Here is a 14,392-nt window from a genome sequence, read left to right as displayed (position 1 = left end):
TGTCATGGACAAGAAAACAAGAATTGAGATATTAAGACCTGTTCAGCAAGCATTTATCAAATATCTACTGCAGTTAAGATCGCTAAATTATTGAGTACAATCCTCAAGTCTGAGAACTTTTCCCTTGAGGTGGGAGATGAAAACAGCAAAGTGTAGGAGCTAAATGATGTTCCACTAATCGATAGTGTACTATTGAACATCTTCAGAAGGTTGTAATCTGGGGTTGGGGGGAGGTGAGCAGTTTGGTCCTCCTGTCTCTCAACATCTTGTTCTTCCTGTTATTTTTCAGGTAGGCAGGTGGACAGAGACGATGGGAAATTTGAGTGGAGGCCACATAGCGGACTTTGTTTTGGTGGGCTTCCCTACCTCTCCACCCTTCCAGTTACTCCTCTTTGTCTTCTTCCTCACAATCTACCTGTTGACCCTGTTGGAGAACGCACTCATCGGTTCCACAATCTGGCTCACTCCAAGCCTTCACCGCCCGATGTACTTTTTCCTTGCCCACCTCTCTTTCTTGGAGCTGTGGTACATCAATGTCACAGTTCCCCGTCTTTTGGGAGTATTTCTTACCCAGGACCACCGTAGGGTCTCCTATGTAGGTTGCATGACCCAACTCTACTTCTTCATTGCCCTGGCCTGCACTGAATGTGTCCTGCTCGCGGTCATGGCCTATGACGGCTACCTGGCCATCTGTGAGCCCCTCCGTTCTCCTAGTCTCATGCCTTCCAGCCTGGCCACTCGCCTTGCTGCTTCCTCTTGGGGTAGTGGTTTCTTCAGCTCCATGATAAAGCTTCTTTTCGTTTCCCGACTGTCCTACTGTGGACCCAACATCATCAACCACTTTTTCTGTGATATCTCTCCCCTACTCAACCTCACCTGCTCTGACAAGGAGCAAGCAGAACTAGTAGACTTCCTCTTGGCCCTGGTGATGATCCTGCTCCCTCTGTTGGCTGTGGTTTCATCATATACCCCCATCATTGCCGCCATCGTGAGGATTCCTACTGCTCAGGGACGTCGCGAAGCCTTCTCCACCTGCGCCTCTCACCTGGCCGTGGTTGTCATCTACTGTTCCTCCACCCTCTTCACCTACGCGCGGCCCCGCACCATGTACACCTTCAACCGCAACAAGGTCATCTCTGTGCTCTATACAGTCATCGTACCATCCCTCAGTCCAGCCATCTACTGCCTGAGGAAGAGGGAGGTGAAGGATGCTCTCAGAAAGTTGGTCCTGGGCAGATGCCACTATTTGAGGAATGTTCCAGATTGATGTACAGAGGAACCTAGCAGGCAGGAAGGAACGGGGTCTTAATTGTGCCACCTCAAGGGATCATAAAATAGGCTCAAAGGGAACATAAGTATCAATTAGTATGCAGTTTTGTTAAATAGCATCTGGGAATCTCCTGAAACAAACAAAAGTTTATGAATCATTGATCTGGTACAGGGTTTCCAAACTAAGGTTGAGTTAGCTGCATACGAATCTCCCAGGGGTTTGTTAAGATGCAAATTCCCAGAAAAGAAATCTGTAGAGGGTCTGATAGAGTATGTCTAGGTTGAAACTCTGCTGTGCACAATTTCCAACTTCCTAGCAACTCTTGTTTCATAGCCAGTTTGAAATTCCCTACTTTAGATCAACCCTCTTATTTTATAAATGAGGAAACATAAGAAAAGGGACTTACAGGTGGATATGTCAAAGTGATAAAGGCTTTACTGCAGCAGTTTCAAAGATCCAAATTCTCAAATCCCACTTCCATGAGAAATCACAAAAGTACGATTATTATACCCCAAGAACTGAAACTCATGTCACCTAATCAATACTCTGTACCTCTACACATCTTATACCCACTGCAAGTCAAAGAGGAGGAAAATGTAATGCTGATATTCAGCCATGTGTGCACCAATGTGAACATGGCTAAATATTCATCTGCATCTCCCTTCCTTGACTCTCAGTGGGATTGACCTAATGAGTGTTGATTCCATAGTATGTAAAATGCAGTAGAAACCTCGTATATAGGTTGGTCTCAGAATCTTCTCCAGCACTATGCGCAGCTTCTGCTTTAATTAGTTGGTACCTGGGTTATACCAGTTGCTAAATATTTTAAGTTTTGCTCCTGAGGCAAATGAGCACAAGAACAGAAAATGCCTTAATAAGAGACAGAATGAAGGAATGAGAGGTAGGATGCAGATATCTATCTCTCAAGTGAGTGAGATGCCTCAGATTCAAAGCCTGAATTATAAACATTCTTTCAAGTTCCTCTGGTTTTTGGAAACTTGTTTGAATTGCTTAGGGTGATTTTGCACACCCTGACTCAGGGTTTTGTTCTGCACGTTTGAACCATATTTAATGTTTCTTTAGTTGTGGATATGTAGAAGAATAAAAAAAAGTGGTATTGAACAAATACTCATAAACTTAAATTGTCATAATTGATGTATTTGCTCATTCTGAAGGCTTTGGGGAAAAGAGATGATTGTTTATTAAAGAAAACTACTTGATCAATAATCATTTTAGGTTTTCCAGGATCTAAAATGAAATAACAACAGCAACAAAGAAATCTGACACTTTTAAAAGTGTAAGTTGCTTTATTTTCATGAAATGTAAATGTCCTTTTAAGGAAACATCTCTGAGACTGGCTCCATGTACCTTCCCCTCACTATGTTCTCTTTTCCTTTCATAAGAGTTATGGAAGGCATGATGTTTTATGCCAACAATTCTGCTCCTAAAACCAAGAAATTTCACTTTGATCTTAGTTTTACCTCTAACTCCCTGTTACAATGAAAATATTATCAGCTACCTCATATGCTTGCTGCAAATATCAAATAAATAATGTACGTGGGAGTGAAGTGTTAACATCTTTTCTCTTTGTAGGTAAATTTCACCTTGGATTAACTTACTTTTCTCCCCCCAGCTTTATTGAAATACAGCTGACAAATAAAATTGTAAGGTATTGAAAGTGTATGATGTGACAACTTGATATTCATATGCACTGTGAAAGAATTCACCTTCCGTTAACTTTCTAGCTCCGGACTCTTGGAAGCCTGATAATGTTGCTAAGCAACATTGCTTATGGTACAAATGAGCCCTGATCAGTAAAAGTCGTCTGGACTGGGAGAATAATGAAAGTATTATAAGTAACTGGGGGTAAGTCACAGCTCCAGGCTGCCTTTGTAACTTGGCGTGCCTTTTGCTGCGAGCTCTGGAAACCGTGGACCCCACAGGACAGTTAGAAGAGACAGTGGCTCTTTTGGGACTTGAGAGTTCCAAGTCAAGGCGGACCATGTGCCCCTGTGTGTGAATCTCATGGCCTCACCCCTGCCCTATGGCTCTGAATCCCAGAGATGAGCCCCTGTCTGCTTTCAGCACTCCTTCCACAGGAGAGAAATTCCTGATGCTGCCTGGCTGCATGCTGTGTCTCTGTCCTATATTTCTCTAAGTGAAACTGATGCCAAGTGTGGCCTTTGGTAGGATGTGAGCTTGGTTATTTGGGGAAGCCTCAGATCTTCTGGCATATAACAGCTAACGCACAGTAACGCTTCAATAAATGCTAAGGCCCGTCTTTATTATCATTTTGTCATAAATCATATGATTATGTGCTTCTAACAGATGTGCCTGTTCTACTAGCCACACCTCAAACTCACTCTTATTCAAACAGATTGGAGGACTGAGCGGGTACTCGAGAACATACGTGGAAAGCTAAGCTCGGAGCACCCTTCTTAATTATGTGGAAAGGGTGATAACTTCACTAGAAAACTCAGCATTTCCAATGATCTGATCCAAAAATACTGCAGCACATCATTGGGTTGACTCAGTGAGGTTCACACTCCTTTTAAAGATGATCGGAACGTATGATAACTCTTGATGAGAATATTAACATGGAACACTAATCTCTTCCTAGCCATTTCAGTCTTGGATCTTGTGCTTGATACCAACCTTCTCGGAAGGAGGAGCTACAGAAGGTCAGCTGGGCTTTTTGTATGGTTCTCGCCGTGTCATGGTCTTGCCCATGACAAGGGCTTGCAGCAGGCGTAAGCCCTTCTCATTTGCTTTCCGTCACTGATGTAGATGGCTCGTTTTTCTTTGCTATGACAACCCAGTTTTTTCCCAAGCTGAAAACATGCCCAACCCAGGCAATGCATCTGCATCTCTTTGCCATGTGTTTGATTTATCAGCTTTTCTTGTATCTAGGAGTGGTCCTATATGTCATTTTTGTCCAATAACTGGAAGCTGAATTCAGCTGGAGAGGCTTTCCTTTTCAGAGAAAGATGTAGCTGGCACTGGTGCTTCCTCTTTCGTGCTGTTGAACTTGGGTCTGATGCCCGGAGCCCCATCAGCAGTCCACAAGGTAACAAACATGAGGAAGAAGGGTCAGCACACTGAGGCTGGAGCTGCAGAAATAATGAAAATCGTGGGTCTTTGACCTCATGGTGGGGAAGCGGAACCAACACCAGCTAATACCTGTATCCAAGGGTTTGTTTTTTTAAAGATTTGTTTATTTTAGAGAGAGAGAGAGAGCGTGCGTGCGTGCGGTGAGTGGGGTGAGGGGCATAGGGAGAGATTGAGAATCCTCAAGCATACTCCCTCCCCGCTGAGCATGGAGCCTGACAGGGGGCTTGATCCCAGGACCCTGAGATCATGCCCTGAGGTGAAACCAAGAGCTGGCTGCTTAACTGACTGAGCCATCCAGGGACTCCCCCAAGTTTTTTTTTATTAAATGATAAAAACTATTTTCCATTTGTTGGAGTCACTGTAATTTGTGTTTTCTTTTATTTTCAACCTTATATGCCTGATGTAATATACTTATCTACTTTTTGCCTTGCATTCTTTTAGAATTTTTTTTTTAAGATTTAATTATTTATTTGTCAGAGAGAGAGAGAGAGAGAGAGAGAGAGAATGGCAGGCAGAGGGAGAAGCAGGCTCCCTACTGAGCAGGGAGCCCAATGTGGGACTCAGTCCCGACTCTGGGATCATGACATGAGCCAAAGGTGGACACTTAATGGACTGAGCCACCCAGGTGTCCCTAGAATTTTTCAAATGATTTTTACTTTTAGGTTTTTTTTTAATTTTTCAAATGAAATATATTTTTCTAAGTTGCCAGATTAAGATCATGACACCTCCCCCCCACACCTCGTATTTTGTCATTCGATGAAGTGTGAGATTTACTGTCTCTTTAAAGTTATAATTCACAGGTTAGCCAGAGAGAGGTGGGTTATTTCCCGGACACTACACCTACAATTCCAATAGCTACTACAAGTCAGTTTTATATTCTTTTATTTTGCCACATTTTATTTTATTTCATTTTGTTTTATTTCTTTTTCTTTAGGTTATGAACATGTACTTTTTTTTACCAGAGACGGATAACAGAAAGGGAACAAGGGAGGGGCATGTGTCATTATGATTCTTTAAATGAACTTAATTTATTTTAAAACAGGGACACTATTCATCACAATTAACTAAGAATGTCTTCCATTTAAAAAGAAAACATAAGTTATATGATTTTTATTCATAAAACAGTGCATAGAAAGCACAAAATGTGGTTATCTGCCTCGAAATTTTTATGAGAGGAAATAGAAAATACACAATTTTTAGAAGCGATTATAAAATATAAGGAAAAATGTGAGTTTCCCCAGTAAACTTCGACTTTTACATTTTAAAATTACTCTATTTCTCCTTACCAAAGCTAAATGCATAATGATCCTGAATATGGTTCCAAAGTCAGGCATATTACAATATATAAGCTCTGTGCTTTTTCTCACTTAACTCAAAGGTATAGTCTCTGCCTACTTTTTCAATATTATCCTTTAATTAACTGTTTTTTTCTTCTGTAACAGGAAACAATAAAGAGTGAGCTTAGAATTCCTTTTTTTGCTTTAAGCACTCAGAGTTTTAACTACAGCTTTTTCCTTTGTACCAAGGAATAGTTGTAAACAGTTATAACGAGAAAAGATGGCATTTTTTTTGTTGTTGTTAACTTCTGGGTTAATGTTAGCATTGCCTTTTAAAGATGAGGAACATGGTACTTGGAGAGACTTGAGAATTTCTTTGCCTCACAGAGCTAAGAGAGAGCAATGAAAACTCATGTTTTTCTTTTTTTCTTGAATACATTTGACATATAACATTGTGTAAATTGAAAGTGTACAATATGTTACTTTGATACATTTATATATTGTAATATGATTGTCTTTGTAGCGATATTTATCACATTACATAATTATAGTCCCCTATTGTTGTGTATATCTATTATACCAGGCATTGAAAACTATGGCTTATTTGCTATTCATTGCAAGTGTGTACCCTTAAACACGGTGAGTCTTATCTCTTCACCCCCATTCCCTAGCAACCACCATCTTGCCATCTGTGTAGTATGGGTTTGACTTTTTTTTTAAGATTCCACGTATAAGTGGTATCATACATTACTCGTCTTTATCTGACTTATCTCACTTAGCATATGTGCTCAAGGTTCCTCCCTGTTGTCTCAAATGGTGGGATTCCCTCCTTTCTCACAGCCGAATTCTCATGGCACATCTTTTTTCCTAATCACCCACGGATGGGCATTTAGGTTGTTTCCGTAACTTGGCTACTGCTAATGATGCTGTAATGAACAGGGGAGTGTGTAAGTCTCTTTGAGATACATACGTATGTTTTTATTTACTGAGTTACTGATGCATGAGGGTTGTGTAGGTGTACAGAGCTGATACTTGTGTGCATAACATCTAAGCATGTTTGGAGTTTGTATATGTGTGTGTACACGTACTTGGGTCCCCAAATAAGAGTGAGTAAATGCCGTTCTGATTTTCTGCTGAATGACTTTGGTTATAGCACTATATTCCTCCAGAGCATCTTATGACGTGTGAGACCATTCTCCAGAAAGAGAAAAGGACACACACACACACACACACACACACACACACACACACACACACACACACACTTTTCCAGCACCTTCCTCTGCCCCAGAGTCTGGGGGGGAAGAAGGCAACGAACAGTCCTCAAGCCTAAGGTCTCTCTTGTGCCATTTAGCTTGTCTGCTCTTCCCTTTGTATTCCCCCGGATCCCCTTGGGCCCTGGAAAGGCCAAGTACTTTCCTGAGGGCTGTGTCTGCTGGGAGGTCCCCTGTGGGTGGGAGGGAGTTGGTGTGTGCTCCTCCAGTAGGTTGGAGGCCGGCAGAGCACAAATAGCTCTTTCTATGCCTTCTTCAAGCTGAGCGGAGACACAACCGGCTTTGCCCAGTGCCTCTTGAGCTTGGGGATATTGAATTCTTCCTCCTGGTCTACATGATCTCTCCTCTTTTCTCAGTTCAAGGTGGTCATTCCTGAGAAGGCTGGCAGAAGAGTCCTAAGTTACGTGACCGGGAAAATGGTGGGTTGAAAAAAGACTCTCAGGTGTTTCCAGGGGATGATTGAAAATCAATTTTAGCTCAATCACTGATTCTTAGGAGCTCTCATTTTATTGATATTTAAAAATAGTTGTCTTTTTGAGCTTATTGTGGAAAGTATAGCTACACAGTATAGTTGGGGAGTGAACTTAGTACATATATAGCTTCATTTCGCTTCAACAATATTTCTCTACCACCTTGTATATTAAGCTATATGAAGAAGTACTGTGTAATATAGGTTGTCATGTCATTTTAAAACTCTGCTGTAATTACCCACTCTAGATGAAATAGGCCTGAGTCTCTACAATTGTCCAGTGATCTGTGCTCCTGAAGATACCTCAGTTTAATGCAACAGCCCACCTTTATGCCTTGCAAAGTGCAGAATCCAGGCGTGCCCTGACAGTCACGAAGAAAGTGGCAGAGAAAATAGAAAGACTGTATGGGAGAACATGAATGGGTATGTGTGCGGGGGGAGGGAGGGTGGAACACAGGTATGTGAGTATGTGTGTGTGTTTCTCCCCATTAAACAGGGGCAGGGTCTGGCAAAGCTGATGGTGGTTGTAGTTTTGATGACTTCTAACTCCTTAGAAGATTTCACTTCTCTTCATGCATAGTACCGTAAGAGAAAGATGGTAAGATCCATCTCTGGGTCAGCTGGGCACCATGATGTTTGTCCTGGCTAACTCCTGATTGTGAGGCTCACGTGAAGCAATGTGCCTTCAGATATTGTGAAGTGATCCGCAAATGTGAGGCGTCATCTGCCACAGAGTCAGCACATCCTGCTCAGGGCTCCGCTTGCTGCCGAACTGGTGCTGGAAAAAAGGCTGTCACTCTCTGAGCCTTGCCCTCTTCCTCCTCTGTCTGCCAGACGGACTTGATAAATGACCTTGGAAGCCACTGACAGGACTAAGATACCTAGTCCTGGAGACCTGAGACCTAGACTCCTTCCTACATTTACATTGCATGGGACTATTGGCAAAGCATACTATATATACACATGTTATATATATGGAGAGTTTCAAGGCTCAAATGTGATCATACTGTACTTTCAATTCTTTTCCTGTTTCATTTGACTTCATTTGACTTTTCCTCTTTTATTGGACTACTGGAAGACAAAGCTAATCCCATGCCTAAATGATGAAACTGCTCAGTCAGCTGTTTTTGGTATAATTCTGTATACTTCCCTCTCTTCCCTTTATTTTTTCCTATCCTCATCTTGTGCTCATTTCCCCGGCAGTACTGCCTCTGAGTCTTACATTCCTGTGGGAAGTACAGGAAAGAATGCACAGCTCCTGTGAGAACATCCCCCACTGCATGTGCAAAGTCTTAGTCTTCAATTCCACGGGCTGCCTTCATTTCCGGCTTCAGGACTGAAGCATCGCCTCTGAGAATGACATGCCTGTTGCTAAAGTCCTGACAATACGTTGCATTGTCCCATTTCCTGGGGGGCCCTGGGAAGGGTTCCAGGAAGAAAGGACTTCTGGGTATAACGTCCTCCCTACCCATTTGCCAGGACAGAGGTGTGCTGAGGAAAAGCCTGGCTGGAGGGTGGGCCTAAGCTATTCATAGGTTTCAGGCTGGTGGGACCTTCAGATTCAGAGAAGAGTAGAAAGCAGCTGAGGGAGCTCGGGGTCCACAGACCTTGCCTTGTTTGTGAGCTCCACCGTCCCCACACTGCCTCATAATCCTAGGCCACGGCAGGCAGGGGCTGTTTTGTGTTGTGCGTGTGTGTGTGTGTGTGTGTGTGTGTGTGAATTAAAGGCTGAGTGCCAACAGAAAACAAACTTGTTTGTTGAATTTGCACTATTAGACATTTTTGTTTGTTTGTTTATCTGTGTCTGTTTTTCTCTCTAACATGGGTCACTAAGAGGTGGTTCTTCTATCTTTCTTTAGGGTCCTAAAGTGAGGTCGGAGTAGCAAGAGGGGAGTGGATGGGGTGGGCAGCCATTTTCCAGGTCAGGAAAAATAGACAGCCTTCCGCAGCTGTGCCTCACACGTCCTGCACACAAGCAGGGTTGTTGAGAAGTAGAGAACAAGAGAGACCGGCTCTGGAGAAGCACAGGAGAGAGGAATCAGCCGCAGGACCCAGAGAAAGTCTGGGAGGTGGGAGCTTGGAGGTTCAGATTCGGAGTGATTCTCAGCCCACTTGGACGGAGACTGCACCCGGGGGGGGGGATACAGGAGGCTCACTGACGGCAGAAGGCATCGGGGTTCTCCATCTTTCCTGATACTATTTTCAAGTGACTTGTGTGTCCTTTAATCTAATACCCCCGGAAAGGTCCCACAGTCTCCTCCTCTTTCATTAAAAATGGCTGTGGTTTCCACCATGTAGATCTGCGTTGATTTTTTGGCAGGTTGATGGGAGAATTAGCAGTGCATCCTGGAAAGGTCACAGCAAATGTCTATAGGAATTTAATTAAAATCCTAAAGCTCATTAGATGTTTACAGATGTCATGAAATTATACTATATCCACCCTGAAAATAAAAGAACTAGTATTCTGAAAATGAAGTCCCATGCTCACCTAGCTGGAGTGAGACAAAAGTGGGATTTGATTTACTTTTTCCAAACTCCTAATTGAGTACTCCTTACAATGGACTGGATGAAAGAAAACATTGCTTTTTAAGTTACCTATTTGATTCTGTTCTCCAAGAAGCTCGTGAATATATGTATCAAATTTGCTATTAACCCTGTGTTTTTGCTCCAATATTGTTTCATTTAAGGTTTACAACTTTGTTATATAAGAAACAAAACGAAACAGGAGCAATGTTTCCTTACAGGTAAGTGGGGCCATAAGACTTCTCCAGAGTCATACAAATTATGTCACTCGAGTCTCCTGCCTCCTTTCCATATGCAGTGGATTGGATTTCTTACTTACGGTGAAGGGGTGATATGAAGGCCATCCTCTTCTGCCCAGCAGAGATATATCAGAGAGGCATAGGAATAACTGGGGGTCAGAAGTTTCCAAACTTCACTTCTGTGGGATCTTGGATGAGTTATGTCTCTTGGCTTAATTTGAAAAAAAAAAAATATATAAGCTCCCTGAAGTACATCTTTTGCCCACAAGTTTTGGTTCTGATCATCACTTAGGAAGAAGTAAAGGTGTGAAGGCAGGAAAACTTCTATTACGATGACTCTGCCGGGGGCAGGCTCTATCAGTGTTAGGAACCATAGGCTGGTACTCAGGACGTGGAAAAAACCGATTTTGTCTGTGTCCCCAGCCGGTTATGATCACCAAGGTTCTGTAAGTAGATAACCGTGCAGCGACCATACGTTTCGTTCTCCTGGGATTTCCAACATGGCCAGCCTTCCAGTGGTTGCTCTTCCTTGTTCTCCTGGCAGCGTACCTGCTGACCCTGCTGGAGAACGCTCTCATCATCCTGGCCATTTGCAGTGATGGGCAGTTGCACAAGCCCATGTACTTCTTCCTGAGCAATCTTTCCTTCCTGGAGATGGGGTATGTCACAGTCATCAGCCCCAAGATGCTGATAGACTTCCTCAGCCATGATGAGACCATCTCCTTCAACGGCTGCATGACTCAACTTTACTTCTTTGTGACTTTTGTCTGCACAGAGTACGTCCTCCTTGCTGTCATGGCCTTTGACTGGCATGTAGCCATCTGTAATCCACCACGGTACCCAGTTATCATGACCAACCAGCTGTGTGGTACATTGGCTGGGGGATGCTGGTCCTGTGGGCTTGTGACTGCCGTGATTAAGATGGTTTTCATAGCTCGACTCTACTACTGTGGCACGCCCCACATCAGTCACTACTCTTGTGATATTTCTCCGCTTCTCAGTGTCTCCTGGGAGGACTCCTCACAGGCTGAGCTAGTAGACTTCCTCTTGGCCCTCATGGTCATTGCCGTCCCCCTTTGTGCAGTGGTGGCATCTTATGCCACCATTCTCAACACCATCCTCAGGATCCCTTCTGCCCAGGGCCGCCAAAAGGCGTTTCCCACCTGTGCCTCTCACCTGACAGTTGTAATCCTTTTCCATTCCATGACCCTTTCCACGTATGCCCGCCCCAAGCTCATGTACCAACAAAGCAGTATCTGCGCCCTACGCGGTCGTTGTCCCCCTCCTCAACCCTATCATGTACTGTCTGAGCAACCGTGAAGTGAGGGCAGCCCTTAAGCAGACCATATTTTGCAAAGGACGTGGGCCCAGGGAAGACATGGCTTTGAGTAATTAAAAACTTATAGAACCCCTTCAGGCCTGCGTCAGGAGATGATGGCTCCACAGCCCACACCCCACACTCTGCCCCTTGCGTATCTATGAGCCCCCAGTACTTCAACACCGATGCCCTGTGTGTGCATGTGCATGCGTGAACACGGCTAAGAGCCGTACCCCAAGAGGCAGCCTCTTCTAGCTCAGCAGACAAGTTTTAAACTTTTTCCAAAAATTATTTGAAACGAGGACAGATTTTGCTCTTCCACGAAAATACAAAGCCCATGGGAGCACAGATTTGTGTCTGTCTACCTTACTAATGTATCATCTGTGCATGCAGCTGTGTCCGTCACATAGTAGGTGCTTAATACGTGTTTGTTGAAAGGATAATTGGATAGCTACACGTTTGAGCACAGAAGATGAAGATGGGAATTGCAAATACATTTTGACATTTGGGTGCGTCCAGTTCCCCCCTCCCTCCCTTCTGATTCTTTCTGTTCTACCTCTTTTTCTTCTTCCCTTCTGACTCTGTTCCATCTTCCGTCTTGCAGACTTGGAGATTTGCTCACTCTCTCCCTGCCTCCCTCCTCCCCACTTCCTCTCAGAGACATTGCCATATGTTCATCCAAATAAAGTTATGATCTGATCTTAACTGACTCATTTGTGGATTCAAAGGTCCAAAGCCAATGAGTGGCCCAAGCTCTGTGAAAACCTTAGTAAAAGTTTAGAGTGCACATCATGTGTTTTCAAAATGTGAAGCGCGAAAAAAGAAGATTTTCTGTATTTGCTTACCATAGATTTTATTAGCAATTACTTTTCACTTCTTATGTTGCAGTTAGCCTGTTTAAAATCAGCTTTGTAAAGTATAATTCCATTCAATAAATTTCACCTCTTTAAAAGTTTACTGAATTTTGGAAAAGCATACAGTTGTCAAACAACAACAATCACTACATAGAACATTTCCATCATCCCCAAAAGTTTCTTTGTGCTTTTTTCCATTAAACTTCTTACTCATACCCCTGGACCTAGCCCCCCGCCCCCAGCAACTGATAGGCTTTTTGTCACTTTAGCTTTGCCTGTTCTAGAAATTTATATAAATGGAATCATACAATCTGTAGTCTTTTGTGTCAGGCTCACTTACCATAATGCCTTTAAGGTTCTTAAATTTTTTTTTAAATTGAAGTATAATTAACATACCGTGTTATGTCAGTTTCAGGTGTACAATATCATCATTCAACAATTCTATACATTTCTCAGTGCTCGTCATGATAAGTGGGCTCTTCATTCCCTTTATTTGTGTCCTCCAACCCCCACCCCCTCCTCCCTTCTGGCACCCACCAGTTTGTTCTCTGTATTTAAGAGTCTGTGTTTGCTTGTCTCTTTTTGTTGGTTGGTTGGTTGGTTTTATTTTTTAAGTTCCACCTACACGTGAAATCATGTGGTATCTGTCTCTCTCTGTCTGGATTATTTCATGTAGCAGTGTACCCTCTAGGTCCAGCCACGCTGTTGCCAGCCCCACCCACCAAGAAAAGCCCCTCAGGGCAGCCCAGGGAGCGTGCCCTGCCATCCATGAGACTGCAGCCCTGTGGAGGAACTGAGGAAAGGCATCTGGTCCCACTGCTGACACCTCCCAGCTACAAGCCCGCAGATGCCTTGAAGATCCTTCCATGCTGTTGCGTGTATGCGTTACCTGGAATTGCTGAGTGCTATTCCACTGGACGGACAGAGCACAGTTTGTTTTCCTATATACCAGTTGATGGACATTTAGGCTGTTTCTAGTTTGGAGCTGTTATCAATAAAGCTACTATGCATGTTTAAAATAAGTTTCGTTCTGGCTGTAGGCTTCAATTTCTCTGCAGGAGATGAGGGTTGTTATGGTATTGTTACCACATAGTAGGATAAATTTCTGCCTAAGTTTATAAAAAAAGTTGTCAAATTTCCCAGAGTAGCCCAAACTATTCCACATTCCTACAAGCAATGCATGAGAACTCCAGTTGTTTACAACCTCCTTGATGGTTAGTAATGTCAAACTTCCCCTGTGGTCATCTGAGAGGGTAGATGATGGTCTCGCATGGGCCGGAACTTGCATTGCCCTGATGTTGAGCACCTTTTCATTTTCTTTTTTGCAATTTTGAAAACTTCTTTGTGCAAGTGTCTGATCAAATACTTTCCCCAATTTTTAAACTAAGTTTTGTGGGGTTTTTTTGTCTTGTTATTATATATAACCTTTAAGAACACTTCTTATACTCTGATGCAATTATTTGTTGGATATATGTCTTGCTAATACATTCTCCCACTTGGTGGCTGACCTTTCATTTTCTTAAGAGGGTGTTTTGAAGAGCCATTTATCTTTTCATAGTTTTCGAGGCTTGAAGTCCCAGATCCAGATCCTTGCTAATTCAGTTCCTGATGAGGACTCGTCCTGGCTTGCAGATGGGCTCCTTCCCCTTGTGTGCTCACATGGCGGAGAGAGAACATAACCACCTTCGGCCTTGCTGACCTGCATAAAGGCCAGATCTCCAAATACAGTCACGTTGGGGGCTGAGGCTTCAATGCAGGAGTTTGAGGGACCACAAACATTCAGTCCATAAGAAAGAGTGTGTAGGATTGATACCTCTTTCCCCTTAAATATTTGGTTAAAATTCACCACTGAACTAATCTGGACATTTATTTGTAAAAAGTTTTTAACGATAAAACCTATGTTTTTAAAAGCTAAGAATGTTCAGGTTATTGGTTTATTTTTGAGTGAGCTTTGAAACTTTTCTTTTTTTCCAAAAGCCCACCAGTGACAAGTTTAATTTTTATACATTCTTTTGTTTTATTTATTTATTTTTTAAATTTTATTTTATTATGTTATG

The 14,392-nt window shown here is 42.9% G+C and overlaps 2 protein-coding genes across 2 annotated transcripts; both read left to right on the top strand.

Moving 5' to 3' along the window:
• Positions 1-310: 310 nt before the first annotated feature.
• Positions 311-1,267, top strand: OR6P1 (olfactory receptor family 6 subfamily P member 1). The gene has a single exon (XM_025860754.1). It carries the CDS (start codon positions 311-313, stop codon positions 1,265-1,267), a length of 957 nt encoding a protein of 318 aa, XP_025716539.1.
• Positions 1,268-10,592: 9,325 nt separating this feature from the next.
• Positions 10,593-11,559, top strand: OR6Y1 (olfactory receptor family 6 subfamily Y member 1). The gene is given in 2 exon segments (XM_025860612.1): positions 10,593-11,404; positions 11,406-11,559. Coding segments are annotated over 2 exon segments (966 nt in total).
• Positions 11,560-14,392: the final 2,833 nt, after the last annotated feature.

This window comes from Callorhinus ursinus, unplaced genomic scaffold, assembly GCF_003265705.2.
Source record: "Callorhinus ursinus isolate GAN/ISIS: 27379988/994484 unplaced genomic scaffold, GSC_fseal_2.0 scaffold88, whole genome shotgun sequence".
NCBI classification, from domain to species: domain Eukaryota; kingdom Metazoa; phylum Chordata; class Mammalia; order Carnivora; family Otariidae; genus Callorhinus; species Callorhinus ursinus.
Note: the sequence above shows the minus strand (reverse complement) of the source record. Positions and strands in the feature narration are given on the sequence as shown.

Coding starts and splice junctions, on each gene's coding strand:
- OR6P1 (XM_025860754.1), top strand. CDS start 311: ATGGGAAATTTGAGTGGAGGCCACATAGCGGACTTTGTTTTGGTGGGC.